The 18,440-nt window shown below is 57.3% G+C and overlaps 3 protein-coding genes across 9 annotated transcripts; 1 reads left to right on the forward strand and 2 right to left on the reverse strand.

Annotated features, from left to right (window-relative positions):
* Positions 1-26: 26 nt before the first annotated feature.
* ZGPAT (zinc finger CCCH-type and G-patch domain containing) lies at positions 27-10,123 on the reverse strand. Of its 4 annotated transcripts, none has more exons than XM_070381405.1 (7): positions 9,991-10,123; positions 8,798-9,462; positions 2,103-2,236; positions 1,729-1,884; positions 1,062-1,181; positions 567-972; positions 27-438 (listed from the first exon to the last, which is right to left on the reverse strand). In XM_070381405.1, exons 2-7 carry the CDS (start codon positions 9,382-9,384, stop codon positions 300-302), a joined length of 1,542 nt encoding a protein of 513 aa, XP_070237506.1. In that variant the 5' UTR covers positions 9,385-9,462; positions 9,991-10,123; the 3' UTR covers positions 27-299. The 4 variants fall into 4 exon arrangements, with proteins under 4 accessions (XP_070237506.1, XP_070237504.1, XP_070237505.1 ...); XM_070381403.1 differs by lacking the exon at positions 9,991-10,123 and adding an exon at positions 9,865-9,948; XM_070381404.1 differs by lacking the exon at positions 9,991-10,123 and adding an exon at positions 9,582-9,840.
* On the forward strand, positions 9,959-16,162 carry ARFRP1 (ARF related protein 1). 4 transcript variants are annotated; one of them, XM_070381413.1, is made up of 8 exons: positions 9,959-10,097; positions 10,572-10,670; positions 10,913-11,000; positions 11,168-11,250; positions 13,995-14,076; positions 14,285-14,355; positions 14,948-15,048; positions 15,117-16,162. In XM_070381413.1, exons 2-8 carry the CDS (start codon positions 10,578-10,580, stop codon positions 15,202-15,204), a joined length of 606 nt encoding a protein of 201 aa, XP_070237514.1. In that variant the 5' UTR covers positions 9,959-10,097; positions 10,572-10,577; the 3' UTR covers positions 15,205-16,162. The 4 variants fall into 4 exon arrangements, 3 of the variants coding, with proteins under 3 accessions (XP_070237514.1, XP_070237515.1, XP_070237513.1); XM_070381414.1 differs by having other exon boundaries at positions 9,970-10,097; positions 10,577-10,670; XM_070381412.1 differs by having other exon boundaries at positions 9,988-10,097; positions 10,514-10,670.
* Positions 16,163-16,837: 675 nt separating this feature from the next.
* On the reverse strand, positions 16,838-18,357 carry TNFRSF6B (TNF receptor superfamily member 6b). The gene is made up of 3 exons (XM_070381411.1): positions 17,943-18,357; positions 17,652-17,855; positions 16,838-17,247 (listed from the first exon to the last, which is right to left on the reverse strand). The coding sequence occupies exons 1-3, from the start codon at positions 18,337-18,339 to the stop codon at positions 16,958-16,960; spliced, it is 891 nt and encodes a 296-aa protein (XP_070237512.1). The 5' UTR covers positions 18,340-18,357; the 3' UTR covers positions 16,838-16,957.
* Positions 18,358-18,440: the final 83 nt, after the last annotated feature.

Genomic DNA, 18,440 nt, shown 5'->3' on the forward strand with positions numbered 1-18,440 from the left:
GACCCCACAGCCAGTTGAGCCTCCGATGAAATTAGACACTGAGACAAAGTCACTTTAATGTCTTTGCTCACGAGACACCCCAGGACACTGGCAGGTGGACTCTGTGCAGGGAAGCATCAGGAAGGGGCCCCTGCAGCCTGTTTCTGCTCAGCAGTGTCCACATGCCAGAGGCCAGCAAGAAGGCCCTTTGTGAGGTGTAGCCACAGAGCAGGCTGGCCCTTCTGGTGGCATCCCCACTGTCTGCCCAAGGGCAGCAGGAGCCAAGGCCCCTCAGTTCTGTCCACAACACGTGCAGGGCTCTAGAACTCAGTCATCTTCTTGTGGGTGTCGGCCTTCCTCTGTTCCCGCTGCAGGCCTGCCTCCTGGGCCCGGAGCTGCCCCAGCTGCTGCTGGGCTCCTGCCAGCTTCTCCTGCAGCTGGGCCGTTGTCACACTGTGCCTGGGGAGGGCCCCACATTCAGCACTGCCGTCCCACTCCAGCCCCTCCTCAGACCCGGCCCGCCACCCCCGAACTCTCGCAGGGGAAGCTGGGCAGGGGTGAGGCACCTGGGGCAGGGCCACACGTACCGGCCAGCGTTGCGGGCAAGGGCCTCCTGGATGCCCCGGATGGCTCGCTGGGTCTGCTCAATCTTCTCCTCGGTCTGGAGGAGCCGCAGGCTCAGGGCCCGTTTGGTACTCCTGCTGGCATGGTATACCTCCTTGCCGCTCCTCCCAGGGGGCGCCGCCCCCACCTCTGGGGCCCCCGGAGCCCCGCCTTTCAGCTTCTCATTCAGGAAGTCGAACACACTGCGAGGAGGTGGGCGGCCCCCAGGTCCACTCCCTCTGCTCCGGCACTTTGGGGGCTTGCTGACACCAGCCTGGCCAGCCCGGGTTCTCTTCTGCAGGATCTCTGCACACTGGTCCAGTGACTTCCCACGTGGCAGCACCACAGCATGGACGGGCTCCACCCGGCCCTCTGCATGCCGGCCCAGACCTAGGGGAATGCCAGGCTGGCACTGCCACTGGACCTCTGGGCCATGATGGGGAGTCCCTCCTGTCCCCATGCAGCACACGTGCACTCACCCTTGCCAAACTCGTAGCCCATCTTGGCGAGGAGTCTGGAGCCAATGCCCCGCGTGTGCACCTCCCAGCCGGCAAAAGCAGAGCTGCAGGTCCCAGGGTTGGCAGCACCAGGTTCCACCACTGCAGGCATCAGACGGCAGTGGCTTAACCCAGCTGGATGCAGGGCATCCTGGGTTCCAGCCAAGGCTAAGCCAAGAGCTCAGCTCTACACAGCTTTGCACAGCCGGCCCCCAGCATCCCCAGCACCCTGCCCAGGGCGTGTGGCACAAGCAGAAGGCAGAGCCCGGCCGTCTCCACGACCTGGTCACAGGATGGCCCTCTTCCACACTCCCTGTTCCCTTGTGGAGAGCAGTGCTCCCATCCATCAGTATGGACAATGCGGCTAACGGACCCCACATGGGCACCCCCACCCCTGGGGGGAGGCCAGACACTGACAGCCGATCCTTCATCCAGCCAACAGGTCCCTGTGCCCTGCAGGAAGCTGTCCCTTCCTGTGCATCCCATCCCCTCCCATGGCTTGCGTGGGACTATGGTTTCTGCGTCTGTGGGTCTCTGGACATGCCCCAGGTCCAACACACACCCTTGTCTCCCCGGGAGTGCGTCCTTGTACTGACCACAGTGTGGGCCCTGCCAGCTGGGAGCCTCTTGGGGGTGGCAGCAGCCATACCTCGAGCATAGCTGGGGTCATCCGCATCGCTGCCGTCCGAGTCAGAGGACCCTGCAGGCTCTGTGCGCAGCGGGGGCAGGATGCTGTCCCCTTCTACCACAGTCTCTTTCAACAGCAGAGAGTCAAACTTGACTGTGTAGTAGCCGCTGTCTACATCTGGAGGGGCACAGAGGCAGCAGGGCAGCACACGGAAGTAACCTCTCTGGAAGGTGGGAGCAGGGTGGGGCCAAAACCAAGGGGGCCTTGTTCTTCTCATGTGTGGGGTGGGACCCCAACACCCACCCAGAGAAGTAGTCACGCAGGACTAACACATGTGACACATGGAGAGGGCTTCCTGGGAAGGGCCCGTCAGGGAGGCCCCGGGGCAGCCTCACCAGTGATCCGTGCTGGGTACCACAGACCATCCTGCCGCTTGGCCAGACACGCAGAGCCGGCCTGCAGGGAGCTCAGGTCCGGGTCCTGGAAGGGGCGCAGCTCGTCCACTGAGACTACCTGCCCGTGCGAGAACCTGCAGAGAGGGCCGCATAACTCAGGTATGGCCACCAGGGTCCCACAAGCCCAGAGAATCCAGTCTACCTGCCTGGACACAGCCCCATGGAGACATGAATGGAGAGAGGGACACACATGTCCAGTCATCTACAGACAGGCATATAATACACAATTATGCACATCTACACTGAACACAACATGTATATACACGCAACACCCACACGTACACACGCCCACACATATACACTCAACATGTATACACACATCACACCCCCCCACACATGGACACGCACCTACACACATAGACACTGAACACATGTATTCACATGCAATACACCCACGCACATATGTACACACACCCAGATACATAAACTGAACACGTGTATAAATATGAATGCACACCCATACCTATACACGCATACATATATACACAGGCACACATATAAGTGCACTCATGCACACATGTATGTACACACGTGCATGGACACAAAGAGGCACATACATTCACACATGCACCATACACAGGCACACACTTACATACACAAGCACACAAATGCATGTATGGACACACACATGTGCTTGTGCTCTAACTCTCAGAGGGACCTGGGTGCCCTGAGGACTAGAGGCTTCAGGTTACTCTCCAGCCTCCTGGGCTAGAGTCACGCACACACAGGCACACACGTGGCTGGGAGACACACTTGTGACAACAGTGCCCCGGGACCTCTCCACTGGACACAACAGGTCATCAAGACAGGGGGTCTGCTTGCGTCACTCACAGGGCTGAGTCCTCCCCAGCCAACTAGGAGGACCTGGCTGTGATGGTGCTGCCTTGTCTTTGTCACTGAAACAGTGACACCAAAACGAAAACCAGGAGAGGAGGTGGGACAGGAAGTGTGGGAACAGAGGGCTGCAACTTTGAACCTGGCCAAATAAAGACATGAAGCCACCAGGCACACATCTCCTGCAGTGCCCCCGTTTCAGGGAGGAAGCGTTCTAACCCACAAGAGCAAGCAAAGACAGGCCCTGGCTCCGACACACAGCCAGCCTTGCGTGGGGAGACCGTGGGGAGAAAGGAGAGGAGAGAAGGCATTTCAGTCACCTTCCTGGGTGGGGTTCTGGGAGGTTCCTTCTCACCCCTGCCCGTCCTTGGGCACCCAGGGTACTGCCAGTGACCAGTGGCACCAGCAGATGCAAGACCAGTCCACGTGTCTTTTGGCAGGCACGGTGGTTGAAAAGTCCTGCTCAACCGAGGAAAGAGACCCAGACCCAGGGGGAATTTGGCCAAACTCCTCCTCAGCACACCCAGACACCACCAATAAACCTCCCTGCAAGAATCTTCAGTACTCTTAGAAGTCCTAAATTTTGTTGTCCTTCTTAAGCCAGCAAGTGCGTCTATAAAATGACCCTAAAAGAGTATGGTGGACTTTGCATATGGTGGACATATGCAAAGATTGAGCCAGAAGGGTATGAACCAAACATGGAAGACAGAAATAACCGAAGTTCCCAACCGTGGGAGCAGTTAACAGCATGTGCATGAAATCAACGTCAACTAAGAGCACAGGCAGCCTGACCAATGGAATGAAGGGCACCCAGGAAAAGATCCTAACATGACAAAATCTACGCAGGACAGAAGAGGTGTTACTACAGAGGCAGGAAAAGACAGACTACAGATTTCATAAGGAAAAAATTTTAAATGTTTCCCAAACTCAAACCTCCAGCAACCCCTACTTAATCATCTACCTCACAACATTTATGAATAGTGCTTATGACTTATGAGTAATTATAATTATTTGTGAATAATTGTAATTATTTATCAATAACACCGTCTAGAATAATAAGTAAACACATGAATGAGAAAACAAGCATTTAGAATAAGTGCACATCATAACTGTGGTTTATCCCAGGAATGCAAGGGTGGTTCAAAAGGGGAAAGCCATTCAATGAAACACAGCACATCAACAGAACACCAGCATATCAACTGATACAGAAAAGACACTTGGAAAAACCCAACGACCTCGCTTGTTAAAAACACTCAACCTGATAAACAGCATCTACGGAAAACCCACAGTTCACATCACACTCAAGGAGGGGAGGAGGGGTACTTTCCCCTAAGATCAGGACCAGACAGGAAGTGCTCCTGCCACTAGCATTCAGTATAGTACTGGAAGTTCTAGGTGGGGCAGTTAAACAAGAAAAAGAAATAAAAGCCAGCCGAATTGGAAGAGCATAGGCAAAAGTATCTCTGTTTGTCAAGGACATAATTGTATACGTCTGATTCTTTGCGCCCCCAGGGACAGTAGCCTGCCGTGCTCCTCTGTCTATGGCATTTCCCAGGCAGGAATACTGGAGTGGGTTACCATTTCCTCCTCAAGGGGATCGTCCCAATGCAGAGATCGAACTCGAATCTCCTGTGGCTCCTGCATTGGCAGGTAGATTCTATACCACTGAGCCACCTGGGAAGCCTCAGGAAATTGGATACCCACATGCAAATGAATGAAGTTGGATACTTACATCATACCATTAGAGCATATAATTTACAAGGGAAAAAAAACCTTTTAAAGGATATTTTATGTCAAAATTGAGTAAGTTGTATCAAATATTCAAGGAAAGCAACATGAACCAAGAATCCTATACATGTTCATCAAAACTGCTGAATTGTGTCTTCATGAAAGACACAACCAGAGCCTAACAGACAAGCTGCTGCTAAGCGCTTCAGTCATGTCCAACTGTGCGACCCCATAGACGGCAGCCCACCAGGCTCCCCCGTCCCTGGGATTCTCCAGGCAAGAACACTGGATCAGGTTGCCATTTCCTTCTCCAATGCATGAAAGGGAAAAGTGAAAGGGAAGTCGCTCAGTCGTGTCCGACTCTTAGCGACCCCATGGACTGCAGCGCACCAGGCTCCTCCATCCATGGGATTTTCCAGGGAAGAGTACTGGAGTGGGGTGCCATTGCCTTCTCCAAACAGACATGCTAGGTCTCTACAAATGTTATTCCTGTGAGCCCTTCCTAAAGAACCTACCAGAAAATAAGTCTCAGACAACCAACATGACTAAGAAGACCCTGACAGACGGGTAGATGGGAGCAGGAGACGCTAAGTTCCTTCCAGAACTAATGCTGAGAGTGAAGGGAGACAATGGGCCGAGATAGCCATGAGAGCCACCTGTGCAGGTCTAGTGCAGTCAGATGGCAGGGAGAATGGGAGGTGCGCGTCAAAATGCTTTAAACAGTTTTCAGTCGTCATAACTAAAGAATGAATGCTGTTCTGAGAGCGTCCTGTGTATGCAGAATGGGATAAAACAAGTTAATTATGGGACGTTGGTCCTTGAAGACCAGAGTCCTGAGGGAGAGAAGGATATACAGATGCAATCCAGAAAAGATTAAGAAATTAGTATGAACTCACTAGGCACTTGTCCTTGAACATACAGATGCACTAATACAGACATTAGCGTGTGTCCACCTGCACTTCTAGCTCTGTCTGCTGAAGAGACCTAGCATTGAGCCCCCTGCAGTGAAGTGCATCCCAGGGCCTCCACTGTGAGTCTTGAAATAGCATTTGCCATTAAAAGAAACCAGGACTTCTCAGAGACTTGGCTGCTTTCAGGGCTGTGGCAAGAAGAGCACAGGTGAGGGTGGGGAATCCTGATTTCCAGGACCGTGTCAAGAGGGCGAGGTGCCAACATGAAAAGGCTCCACCTGGCAAGGGTGGGACAGCTTGAGTTTCAATAAAAATCAGCATTTCAGTGGACTGAAATTCATCAAATGCATTTAAGTCCATCAGTCCACAAGGATATTAAATATTTTTTAAAGTGAATTTATCACCTCAGGATGAAAGAGAACCAATTTGTTATCTTGGAAACTAAGCAGATGAAAGAGAAACATCAGGCATTATCCTGCCTTTTCTATACAATCTGTCCCACTACCTAGCCAGCTTCTACAGGAGGAGAGGTGTCTCTGAAACACCCTAGCTGGTAAATGAGCTGATGGAGCTGAAAGCTCCTTGTTGCAATCCACACCATACCAGCAGATCCAGGCACTGAGCATCACATGCTGCAAGAAGCAGCAGAGCACTGAGTTGTGCCCAGGTGGGGCCCCGAGAGTGAGCAGGTCCCAGGATCCAGCTGCCAGCCTTCCGGTCACTGCAAGAATGTGCTGGGCTGCACCAGGGCGGTGGGTGATGGTCAGAATTAAAGGGTCTGGCCCTTCAACAGTGAAACTGGGAAGCCAAGAAAGGCAGGAGTGGGGGTACACAGTCAGATTCACACAGCAGCCTTTAGACGTGAGCAAGATTAAACTGCAACATTTATACCTTAGCCGTATCTGAGTGATACACCACAAGGAACACAAGGAGGCGATTATCATAAAGGTTGGGGTGGTGGTTCTTTTTGGAAGAAGGATAAGGCTGTGTTTGGGCTGAGGCACAGAGGACCCCAGGGTAACTGGCAGCTTTGTAGTTTTCAGCTGAGTACTCAAGTGTTACAGTGATCCCTTGTGCTGTCTTTACTTCCTGGATTTGACCTTTAAAACAACAAGATAAAAATTTTAAGTCCACTGCATCCTTATTCGATGTTAGGTACTGTTTTCCTTTGCATATTAATGCATTCCACCCTCTTAACAACTGCAAAAGACATGCTCCTCTCTGTTTTATGGATAAGGATACTGAAACACAGAGCGATAAAGTTAGAACAACGTATGAAAAAATGTTCAATCTTCCTAATAATCGAGGAAATACAAGTTCAGTCAAGACCACCTCTTCACTTCAGTGGGTTCGAATCCACAAGTCAGAGAACGTGACCGAGAGTGCCTAAGGTGACTATGACAGAGCAGACCAGGGACTTGGAAGCAGACAGAGCACAAGGAAAGACAATGCTCGTGCCACCCACGCTGGGGACATTCTCAACAGAGACAAAAGATGTGCACTAGGACTTCCAGTGTGTTCTTTTTAGTAAATAGAAACTGGGAAACACCAGGAGACAGAATAAAATATGGCATATTAATGAGGAAAAATAATAGCAGTTAAAATGCACAAAACAGTCCTATAAGTATCAATGCAAACTTCTCTCCCAGACACGCTCAGTGAGAAGAGCAAGTTGCAAAACAAAGCAGGCTGTACAACACAGTTTAATTAGAAAATAAAGCACAAGAATATTCTGTTCACAGACACACGTGCCTGTAAAGGATTCACACGCTAGAGAGATGCTCATCATAGTTGTGACAAGCCTCCCGGGAGGGGAGGATAGAAAGGCAGGTCCCAGGGCACTTCAACACTACTTTATCTTTACAATAAATTTTAAATAAGTAAATTTTAAAATAAAAATCCAAAGTAAAAGCAACAAAATAACACTCACACCTGGGTGGTGGTGGGGTTGGTGGGCTGCATGGGTCAGGCCTGAAGCTGACAGCAGGCAGCAGCATTTCAGAGCCCGACTGCCCCTCGGGGGTCCAGCAACCACAGCAGCTGTAGGGCCTACCTGGCGGGCTTGCTGCCAGATGAGTGAATACACGTGAAACCCCTGGAACAGTGCTGCCCAGAGGAAGCAGCACATGGATATGTCAGTTCTCATCCCCACATGGGACGTGGCACAGGGACGGGGAGGAACCCTCCAGAGGGACCATGGCAGGAAGGATGGAGGGCTCCCTGCTCTGCTCCTTAACTCTCTGCTGGGGGACAAGGCAGTACCACCCTGTGGAAGCTCAAGGAGGCTTATGACTGATTCATGCACTTTCCTGTATGTACACTACACTTTTCACAAAACTCATGGGGAAAAAGGAAAAAAAGGGGAACTGCACCAAATAAGACTCTGGGCCCAGCAAAAATCTATAAAGAAATAAGATAATCAAACAGCTGAAGATATTGAACAGTTACCCTGGACTACTGACTAAAGAAGAAAATCATCTACTAGAAATCTCAGGAAATATTCCTTGGAAAGGAAAAAGAAGCAAAATTAAACATAATATACATAAGGAAAACACAACATCATTACAACATTCGTGATTAAATACGAAAAAGGTCTTGCTGTTAAGTTGGTGAGGTGTGAGAGTGACAAGGAGGTTAATTTTTAACATAACATCCTTGTCCCTGAGGTTAAGCGGGCATCCTGAAGTACTTACAGGCAAAATGCCCAGTAAGTCCTACAACCTGCTTTAAAATACTCCAGGGGCAGTAACAGAGAATACAAGAGTAGCAAAACATTGACCTATCAGACAGTGTGAGCAGTCTCTATGCTACTCTCCCTAGTTACCGGGTGTTTGACCACTTCTCTAATAAAATATCTAAAATATAAGTAAATTTTAGAAGTTTCACTTTGAAGCATAAGACAGGTCACGGTGGGGGGGCGGCGCTCCATTCTTTTCAACATAAACCCTTCTGTACTTCTGACATACCTGGGGGAAAGCCAAGAAGACCTCTAAACAAGGATACTGCTAGAAGAACCCCATGCCCCTATAAAGTTCTCTTCTCAGCATTTTGCTCGGCCAAGAAAAACAAAACTGCAAAGAACTGCAAAGGTTCTGTCCGCAAGTCCCCGCGCCCCGTGCCCCCCGCCCCCACTGCTAGGGGCCTAGAGGACTCAGGCCTTACCTGCAGTTTTCCTGGAAGCGGCACTTCCCCTCCAGGAAGAACGAGCAGGGCTTCAGGGACTTGTGAGTGGGGTAGAGATAGAGCACGCGCACGCCCGGGGAGCCGTCGTCCGCCTCCTCGGTGCCCACGATCATGGCGTTGTGATACTCCAGGGTGCCCCAGGCACTGTAGTAGGGGGCGTTCACCTTTCTCCCACTCAGTGCTGCCCCGCCCTCCTCGTCCTCCCCGTCGTCCTCCTCTTGCCCAGGCTCCGTGGGTCCTGGCCCAGTCTCCCTCGAAGGAACAGTCTCCAGTTCTGCCCCGGGGGCTACCGGCACCTCCGCCGTCTCCGCGATGGCATTTTGGAGAGCCAAAGGCTCAGCATCCTCCTGGGCTGGGCGCTCTCCATCCAGCGCCGCCAGCAGCTTGCTCTTCCTGACCGACACCAGGCTGGCCTCAGTGAGCTCGATCAGCTCCTTCAGGTCCCCCTGCAGCTGGCGTAGGTCGGCCAGCTCCGAGGGATCCAGGCCAGCGCCCAGGGCCAGCTCCACCTGCTGCAGCTGCGCATCGTAGGTCCGGAGGGCGGTCTGCAGGCTCTCCTCGTCCATCCTGCCTGGAGGGGCCGATTTCCCGGGCCTGCGGGGCTGGGTCCCTGGGTCCTCAGAGGGGAGGCGTGGGAGCCAGAGCTGCGGAGAAGAGAAGATAGATGAGTCTGGGACCGACAGCCCCCGCAACGCCGGCACTGAACGCTGGCCGACCGCAACCCTCGGTGGACAACCAGCGAAACCAGTCTCTTCGTTTGGACCTGGAGAGATTTCAAGCTCCGAGAGGAGGAGCCAAAACTGGCCCTTGGCCGCCGGCCCCACGGCCTCGATTCCCTTCCCGGGAGCTGCCTTCAAGCTCTTCCGGGGTCTATGCGTCCAAGTCTAGTATCTCCGGCCGGGCCCACACCTGCGGCCTCGCGCCGCCCGTCTCCGCTAGGCCAGCAACCTCGGGCCAAGGCCCCGTTGCCCAGAACCCCTCCCCCCGGCCAGGCCCTCCTCCGCGCGGTCTCCCGGCCCCCGCCACAGACGGCCAGCGGGCCTCACCGGCCAAAGCCGCCCGGCGCCCCACTTCCGCCCTTGCAGCCCACTGGCGCTTCCGCCCGAGAGCCGCCGCCGGCGGAAGTGTCTGGCGCGGGGGCTGCCGGGAAGGCCCCCACCTCCCTGGCCTACCAGCGCGCGTCCCGTCAGGCGCCGCGCGGGGTTAGCGCGGGGTCGGTGGGTCAGGCGCGAGGCGGTTTCCCGGCTCCGCGGCTCGGCGGTCCGGCCGGCGGTCGCAGGTACATCGAGGCGGGTGGGCGGAGCTGGGCCCAGGCTCGGCGACCGGTCCGCAGTCTGTCCGCGCCGCCCGCCCGCCTCACGACTGCTCTGGGCAGTCACCAGTCCTCAGACGCCCCGTCTTTAAGAGGCGCTCGCGGCGGGCGGGGACCGAAGCGGGCGTTGGTTAGGGAGACCCGAGGGGAGCAAAGCCTGAAGGGAGCCCGGGCAGGGGAGCAGCTAGAAGCGGGGCGGGACGGGCTGCCCTCTGCCTGCGAGCAGAGCGCCCTGGCCGGGCCGGAGTGGGCGTGTGAGCACCTGGAGCGCGGAGCCGATTCTGTAGCATTTGCGGAGGCGTAGGCGGGCGGAGAGGAGGGGAGGGGAGGCGAGGCGGAGCCAGGAGGGCCTGGGCTTCAGCTGTGAGCGGCCGTGCTGGCAGCTGGACCCTCTGTCCACGGTGCGGGCCGTCTCGTCCGTGACCGATCTCGGGTGCCCAGGGCAGGATGTACACGCTGCTGTCGGGCCTGTACAAGTACATGTTCCAGAAGGACGAGTACTGCGTCCTGATCCTGGGTCTGGACAACGCCGGGAAGACGGTGAGTGCCGCTCCGTGTCAGCGCCATCCCCCACCCCCACAGTCCTTTCGGTGTTTTTTTAGCTGCGTGTTCTCCACCCAGGCAGGCTCTGAACCTTGCTTAAGGTCATAGGATAGATACAACCAGCCGATTTAAAAGGCAAATGTTGTTCTCTTTTGCCTTGTTGTAAAGGAATAAGCCCCAGGAGGGGTGTTTGAAAACTATTGCAATTCTATCTCACGCCTCTTTCTCTCTGCCCTTAGACCTTCTTGGAGCAGTCAAAGACCCGATTCAACAAGAACTACAAGGGGATGAGTCTGTCCAAAATCACTACCACCGTGGGCCTAAACAGTAAGGGTCCTTTGCGGGTGTGGGTTGGGGGCAGAACGCTGAGGATGCTGCAGTGTGCACAGGCCACGGGTGAGGCCTCTGCTCCATTCAGCCTGCTTCTCCCAGGAGAGCTGGCAGCTGGTGGGTCAGGGATCAGAACTGCAGCCTCACCTGTCTCTTCTCTGCAGTCGGCACTGTGGACGTGGGAAAGGCCCGCCTGATGTTCTGGGACTTGGGGGGGCAGGAGGAGCTGCAGTCTCTGTGGGACAAGGTAAGATGGGTGGGTGCTACGTTGGCTCCCTGGCACCATCTCTATCCGGGTGGTACCTTAGTCTCGTCCTTCCTTTTCTCAGAAGGCCTAGGATTCTTCTTCTTTCCTTACTCTTGGCAGCTTCTGTGACCCACTTGGTTCCTGAGGCTCACCCCCATCCCAGTTCCTCAGTCACACCCCCAAGAGCAGGGATGCACTGGTTCCTTTAGGTTTATAGATTTTGTTGCTAATCAGCACAAGACGAGACAAAGGATGCCTGAGGAGCAGGGAAGACACATGCCTCTTTGGCTCTCAGCTTCAGACCCGGGGCCCGAGTCTCCCCCATGGGGTCCCTCCTACTGAGGGGAGGATGTCCTCTAAGGCTCACAGCACCTGTCTCTTTTTTCAACCTTTTGAAGCATTTCTGAGACCTCAGAATCGGAATTAGTCTTTCACTCAGCCTCTGCCAGGCACAGGGTCCAGCAGAGAGCAGGGTGGAACGAGCTTCTTCCCCTCCCCAACCCAGTGGACAGCCAGGGGCACTGACAGGCTCGCTCAGCTCTAGGGGTACTGACCACCCCGGCACTTGCCGATGTCTAATGCCCTAGTCTTGGTTTCTGGCTTGACCCCAGCAGGGAGTCCTTGGTCATTTCCCCCTCTTTCTCCCCAAAGTGTCCTCCCTGTCCTGACCTCCAGCCAAGAAGACCCTGTCCATTTCATGGCCAGAAGGTCATTGACAGGCTCTCTGTGACCATTTAAGTTGGACCAAGCCAGGGGCTGTTTGTTCAAACCTCAGATCCACACGGGGACCTGACATTCTTTACAGGCCAGGGTCTCAGAGTAGCAGGGGCAGGGCGTGTCAGAGTTTAGCAGCTGGCAAGTGTTGTGGGGGATGAAGATCTGGTCAGGGGCAGGGTCATCTTGGGCGCTGCCCCATGTCAGGCCAAGCTGGCTGGGATCCCATCCCCTTGGCAGGTCACCATGGCGGGCAGCTATGACATACTCAGGTAGCTCTGGTGGGTCCTGCAGGAGCTGGCGCACTGCCCACCATGGCAGCCAGGACACAGCCAGTGAAGGTGCTCTGCTGCCCTTGCGCCTCTGGCTGGGGTCTGACTCCTCCCAAGGGGAAGCCAGCTTGGTGGTTGGTGGTAGCCCCAGCTTCCACTTCTGCTCATGCCATAGCCTTGCCATTGCCTCCTCACGAGGACTGAGCCTGCCATCTCGGCAGGATGGGCCCTGGATTTCTCACATGCTCCCAGACTCTTGAAATGGAGTGGGTGCCCTGCCTCCTGCTGATGGCATCAGGTGCCTCTGCCAGGCCAGGGCTTTGCTGGCCTCTGGTGACTGGGTTGCACAGGGGTGCCATGTCCCCAGCCGTGTGAGTCACCAGGAGGAGTGTAAAGTGGGTCTCCTGCTCTCCCCTTGTTCTGAGACTATGTCCCGGGGCCTGTCCCTGCCCCCTTGCAGTCCGACAGCATCTGGTGGACCTTCACTCCCACCTCTACAGCCTTACCTCCACCCAGCACCTCTGCTCATGCTACAAGCTGGTACTTATAGGTTTGTGCACGTGCCGGCTGCAGGCCATGTCTGTGGACCCAGTGGACCCTCTGGCACCCTGCCACAGGGAGGACTTGTGGCCTCCGTCTCTCCAGGCCACACATGAGAGCCTCCAGAGTGTGGGCATTGGTGACAACTGTCCTCAGGATCTGGGTCTGGTGGGCACCATAGGTTCACAGCTGCCACTGCTTCCTGGTCATACCCTGCTGGTGGACCCAGCCCCCATCTGCCAGGGCCCAGTCACACACCAGTTGAAGTTCTCTGCCACCACGGGGGTCCGGGACGCAAGTAGTGATTCCCTCACTGACTTGCTGCAAACCCCACAGTGCCCCTGTCTGCCTAGGAGGCCTGCACTGTTGGGCTGCAGCTCCCGGGTCCCGTATCACCCAAGCAGGCCAGCTAGAGAGGCCTCAGGTTTGGGGTTCATGGTTGGTCTGTGGACCAGGAGGCCACCCATGTTGAGGGATGTGCAGGTGTTCCCAGTTCCTGAGTTCTTGCCGGGCAGGAGCTGGGGTGGAGACAAGAAGGATGCAGTCACCTGCTCCTGCGACATGGGCGTTTCTGTCCTCTTAACATCAGGACAGAAGGTGGACTCACCAGGCCTTGTTTCATGTGTCTGTTTTCCCAGGGATGCTGCTGTTCACTCCCCACAGCTCTCCCTGTACCCTGGGCTCTGGTGCTTGTGTGTGTGTGTGTGTGTGTGTGTGTGTGTGGAGGCGGGGTGTTTCTTGTGTGGCTGCTGCTGCAGGAACCCAGGGCCGGCTGGCCTGCTGGTGCCAGCCTACAGAGCTCCAAACTCCCTGGCATGGCTCTGTCATTGGCCCTATTGTCCCATGCAGGGGTCAGAGCTGCCTTGAACATGTAGGAGGCCTTCCCTGGCTCCCTATTGGTATTCCTACTGCCTTGCTGTCTGCACTGGGTCCCCCTACCCAGGTGTATAGAGACCTGGAGCCCCATCCTTTCTCCTCTGGCCACTCTCCACAGGCCAGGGAGTGTGGGTAGGTCTCAGCAGTGGATCCTGAAGTGGGGTTCAGAGCACAGCACCTGGGAAGTGGGTGAGGAAGGTGGCCACCCTGTCCCAGCAGGTCTGGGGTGTATCTGCACTCTGCCCTACCTCCAGGAAGCACCCTAGCAGGGTCTCCCAGCTAGGGGCTGCCCTGAGGTGGCTGAGTGCCCGAGGCTCAGCACCTGGTTTTCCTCCTGCCCAGTACTATGCAGAGTGTCATGGTGTCATCTATGTCATCGACTCCACAGATGAAGAGCGGCTGTCTGAATCCAAACAGGCGTTTGGTGGGTACAGCCAGCCAGGCTGGGGATGCGGGGAGTGGGAGGGTTCAGTCTGCACAGTTCCCATTCCAGAGCTGGGCTGGGGGGAGGTTGGGCCACGCCAGGACAGGAGGGCACCAGCCAAGTGCGTCCATGTGGGGTTGGCAGGGATGTGGGGACCTGTGTGGAGGTGGATGAAGGGTGCTCACTGCCACCTCTCTGCCCGCCCCAGAGAAGATGGTCACAAGCGAGGCGCTGGACGGTGTCCCCATCCTGGTGCTGGCCAATAAGCAGGATGTTGAGGTGAGCCCCTAGGCCAAGTGGGCTTCTGCTCCTGCCAGATGGGGACCTCTCCCAGGGGAGGGCCACTGCCTTCCTCAGTTACCCTGAGTGTGGCTGCCCCAGGCGAACAGAGCACCCCCACCCCCTGGGTTCTTCCTGCTGTGCTGGCACCTCTGCACCAGAGGCAGCAGTGCCCCATTCCTCTGCAGCCATGGGCCTCCTGCTGGGCAGACCCAGGTAAAGGTCTGGAAAGAGTGCAGAAGCACCTCAGGGTGGGAGTCAGTGCTGACACCAACCTGTCTGCTGCCCTTGAGCACAGTAGCTGTGCCGGCCCCACTCCATGAACCACTGGTGAGAGGTGGCATCACGGCAGCCGTTCGCATGGAGGAGGCCCTGAACAGGCGGGTGGCGTGTTCTGTAGCATCTGGGTCGTGCTGCCAGGGTGTGTCTCCCTGAGGCTGCTAACCAGGCAGGTACCCTCCTGGACAGTAGCCAGGAGGCACCTCCTGGAAGCTTCCCACCTGCCCTCTACCCCCACAGCTCTGGGAACTGCTCCGGGGGTAGAGGGTAGGCAGGGTGGCAGGCCTACCCCTCATGGCCTCACCTCCCCCAGACTTGCCTCTCCATCCCTGACATCAAGACTGCGTTCAGCGACTGTGCCTCCAAGATTGGCAGGCGGGACTGCCTGACCCAGGCCTGCTCGGCCCTCACAGGGTGAGTGGGGTTCACCCTGGGCACCGGGGGCCACAGCCAGCCCCGCCTCATGCCCATTGTCTCCACAGCAAGGGGGTGCGTGAGGGCATCGAGTGGATGGTGAAGTGCGTCGTGCGGAATGTGCACCGGCCGCCGAGGCAACGGGACATCACATAGGCACACTTGCCTGTGCGCCCACCGCTTGTCCTGAAGAGCTCCTGCCCGCTCCACACCACCAATCCTGGGGGCTGGGTTGGCTTTGCCTTTTGGTTCTCCCATTTGCTTTGTTTCTTCTCTAAGACAAATTTTTCTGTGTGCAGAAAAGCGGAGGCTTCTGCTAGGGGTGCTGGGGCCTTAGGGATGCCAGCCGACCACCAGCAGAACTTATGGCCATAGCAGGCCTAGACCTGCCTGAGGCCCAGTTTGGGGCCCCCGCGGGCCACCTCTCCTTTTGGAGCTGCTGCCCCAGCAGGCCTGCTGGTTTGGCCCTGCATGGGGCCTTGGTGGGGAGCTGCTTAGAAATAGGTGTTTCAGAACTGTGGGGCCCTCCATAGTGCTCAAGGCTGCTCTGTGTCTCATGCCCATGGAGGCAGCTATGACAGTCCTTGGCCTCTGTCCCCTCTGATCTTGGACTCAGGTGGGGGGGGTTGGTGTCACCTGAGGGAGACCTGGGCTTGTTTCTATCCCTGTCCTGATGCAGCTTCAGGAGGAGGCAGGGAGACCTGCCTGGGAGGCTAGGAGCCCCACCCACTGGCCCAGCCACCTTGTTTTGATCTCCAGTGAAAATGGGAAAGCTAGGTGGTTGTGCTGGAAGTGGGCATCTGCTCACCCCCACCCCCAGCCTGCCTGCCACCCACCCAGAATAACCTGGAGATGAGCTCTGGGTGTGAGGAAGGCCGGCAGGGTCCCAAGGAGCCCAGGCTAGTAGTGTGCTGGGCCTGTGCTCCCCACTGGGGGTGAAGGCCGGGGTTGCTCTCAGGTCTGGGCCCTTTCCAGTCCTGTGTCCAGGGGCACAGGCCCTCCAGGCAAGGCTGGTCCTCAGGACCCTCCCACGTGGCCCTTGTGGAAGCTGGTGACACCCCGTGAGCCTAGCCATGGGCAAAATAAAGAGTTGGAGTGGCTCCCATCCATCATTCTCCAGAGGCCCGGTGGCTTTGTCTGAGGGTCAGGTTCCCCAGGCAGCTGGGGAGGAGATGCTGGGAAAAGGATGAGTCAGGGCTGGGGGTGGGTGCCAGCTGCAGGTGAGGTGACTCATTGAGGGGGTGCTTTGATCCTGCCTCTCCCTGGGGCCCTTCCTGGAGGTCAGGCAGGAGCCTCCAGGGCTGGTGGGGGCTGCCGGAACTGGGAGTCCTAGGTTGATGAGTCAAGGCCTCATCTGAACCTGCCCCAGAAGGGAAAAGCATCGTTTCCCAGAAAGTGAGTGGGACACACTGTCCTACCCAGAGGTCTTGGCTAGTCCCTTGCTGGGAAATCCCCTGCTGCTTTGAGGAGGGTGGAGCCTCAAAGAGGGGCAGCTTGAAGGTGACACTTCCTGGCACCTGAGGGCACAGACTGGCGCTGACCACGCTGACTTGGCCTATTCCACAACGGAGCCCTTGAACTCAGTGACTTGCCCGCCCTCCCTCCACACCTCCCTAACCGCTCAGTGAAACTTTGAGAGAGGGGTGTCACTCGCTGTTCTCTCCCGTGACCTACCACCTGAGAGGGTCAGTCCCAGTAGGAGGAAAGGCAGTGGACAGGGTACTGCTGCTAGGCAGCGCGCCCAGGTGTGTCCCTCCCCGGGTGCAGAGCACGGACTGGCAGACTGGACACTCGTTTACCAATCGGCTTTATGAAAAATAACCTTAGCGCCGCAGGGGCCGGTTCCGAAGCCTCCTTTGGTGCAGCACGAGGAGCTCGGACTGGAGTGAATAAATACCAGGAAGGGTGCTCACCGTGCCCGAAGGAAGTGTTCGCGGATGCTGCGCTCCAGCCCAGGGAGTCTGGCCGCGCGCAGCGCCCGCAGCAGCCGTACCCCCAGCGCCCCGGGCCGCGCTTCGCGGAGCTCCATGAGCTGCTGCCATAGCCTCCGCTGCAGCGCCGCGCGGCCCTCCCTCAGTGGCGGCGGCGGTCTCTGCGTCCCGGGATCCGCGAGCGCTTGCTGCAGTCGCTGCAGTCTCTTGAGGGAGATGTCCTGGAAAGCCACGAAGTCGACCACGGCGTGCTCACACTCCTCGGTCCCTGTGGGAAGGTGGTGTAAGGGGGTACCCAGTCAGGTGCCAGCGCCCCGGGAGGACAGGACCGTGGAGGAGTCTCCGCACACTCATGAAGGCCGAGGCGAGAGCCGTGCCGGAGGGTCTGGGGCGACCGCGGGAAACGTGGCGGGCAAGGAGTGCGGCTCGTGGGCTGACGCTGAGAATGGGATGCGATGCGAAGGGGGCCCGCCATACTCGCTGCCGTGCCCTCCCGCGAACCGTTTAAGCCCTCGAAGCCTGTTTCCCAATGCCGGCGGGAAATGGCATCACCCACCAGTGCTGAAACCCTCAGCCAAATAGTCTCCTGGCCCGCCCCCACCGCGCTTCCGGAAGCCTTTCCCAGGAACCAGCTAATTAGCCCTGAGCACCCCCACCCCGCCCCCTGCTCACCCGGGGCCCCTGGCTCCAACAGGCCGAGCTGGAAGCTCGTGCAGTTGGTGCACAGGGCGTCGTGTAACGGGGAGCCAGGCACATTGACGGCCAGGCCCAGGGCCGTGCAGTTGCGGTGGGGCTGGCACCGCTCCGAGCTCGAGCTGCTGGCGGAGAAGGTGCCCGGGGGGCACGGCTGGCACTGTGTGTTCTGGCTGGGGGTGCCTAGGGACAAGACGGGGAGGCTGCGGTCAGGAGAGTCGAGTGGTCCCAGTTCGGCGGAGGGTCCGCCCCGCCCCTCCCCTCACCCACCGGGAGCAGCCACGCCGGCGCCGGGCGGGCAGGACGCGTGCTCCAGGCAGAAGCCGGCGTGCTCGAAGAAACCGGACCGACAGCGGCAGGCGCGGTTGTGGGTGGCCCCGCACGGCCGCGCCTCCTCCTCGCGCTCCCCGCAGATGACGTTGCAGTAGCGGCAGCGCTCCAGGTAGTTCCAAAATTGTGTGTAGTGGCGCGGCGGGCACGCACCGCACGTCGTGGGGCTGTTCCGGCCGCAAGGCCGCTGCACAAAGGTGCCCGGAGGGCACTGATCACACACCAGCCACTCCCCCGTCTCTGCGTCCCTCCACGGGTAGGTGGGCGCACTTGCCGCCGCCCCGCGCGACGCGAGCGCCAGCAGCAGGGCAGTCACGGGCCACGGCGGAGCTCTCATGGTCTCTGTGGAGCTGTAGCGGCCTCTGGCCGCGTCCTATAAGGGTCGGTCTGGCCCCGCCCCGCGAAGCCCCGCCCACCGAGGAGGAGGGGTCGGCGACC

Source organism: Bos mutus, chromosome 13 (assembly GCF_027580195.1).
Source record: "Bos mutus isolate GX-2022 chromosome 13, NWIPB_WYAK_1.1, whole genome shotgun sequence".
NCBI lineage: Eukaryota > Metazoa > Chordata > Mammalia > Artiodactyla > Bovidae > Bos > Bos mutus.

What these genes read in the sequence shown, in the direction of transcription:
- ZGPAT (XM_070381405.1), bottom strand. Translation starts at nt 9,384, where the DNA reads ATGGACGAGGAGAGCCTGCAGACCGCCCTCCGGACCTACGATGCGCAG. An exon ending in GGGCTACGAGTTTGGCAAGG is followed by an intron (nt 973 to 1,061) that starts GTGAGTGCACGT and finishes GCATTCCCCTAG; the next exon opens with GTCTGGGCCGGCATGCAGAG. An exon ending in CTTGCCCGCAACGCTGGCCG is followed by an intron (nt 439 to 566) that starts GTACGTGTGGCC and finishes GGCCCTCCCCAG; the next exon opens with GCACAGTGTGACAACGGCCC.
- TNFRSF6B (XM_070381411.1), bottom strand. Translation starts at nt 18,339, where the DNA reads ATGAGAGCTCCGCCGTGGCCCGTGACTGCCCTGCTGCTGGCGCTCGCG. An exon ending in CGCCGGCGTGGCTGCTCCCG is followed by an intron (nt 17,856 to 17,942) that starts GTGGGTGAGGGG and finishes TCTTGTCCCTAG; the next exon opens with GCACCCCCAGCCAGAACACA. An exon ending in GTTGGAGCCAGGGGCCCCGG is followed by an intron (nt 17,248 to 17,651) that starts GTGAGCAGGGGG and finishes ACCTTCCCACAG; the next exon opens with GGACCGAGGAGTGTGAGCAC.
- ARFRP1 (XM_070381413.1), top strand. Translation starts at nt 10,578, where the DNA reads ATGTACACGCTGCTGTCGGGCCTGTACAAGTACATGTTCCAGAAGGAC. An exon ending in TGGACAACGCCGGGAAGACG is followed by an intron (nt 10,671 to 10,912) that starts GTGAGTGCCGCT and finishes CTCTGCCCTTAG; the next exon opens with ACCTTCTTGGAGCAGTCAAA. An exon ending in CCAATAAGCAGGATGTTGAG is followed by an intron (nt 14,356 to 14,947) that starts GTGAGCCCCTAG and finishes CACCTCCCCCAG; the next exon opens with ACTTGCCTCTCCATCCCTGA.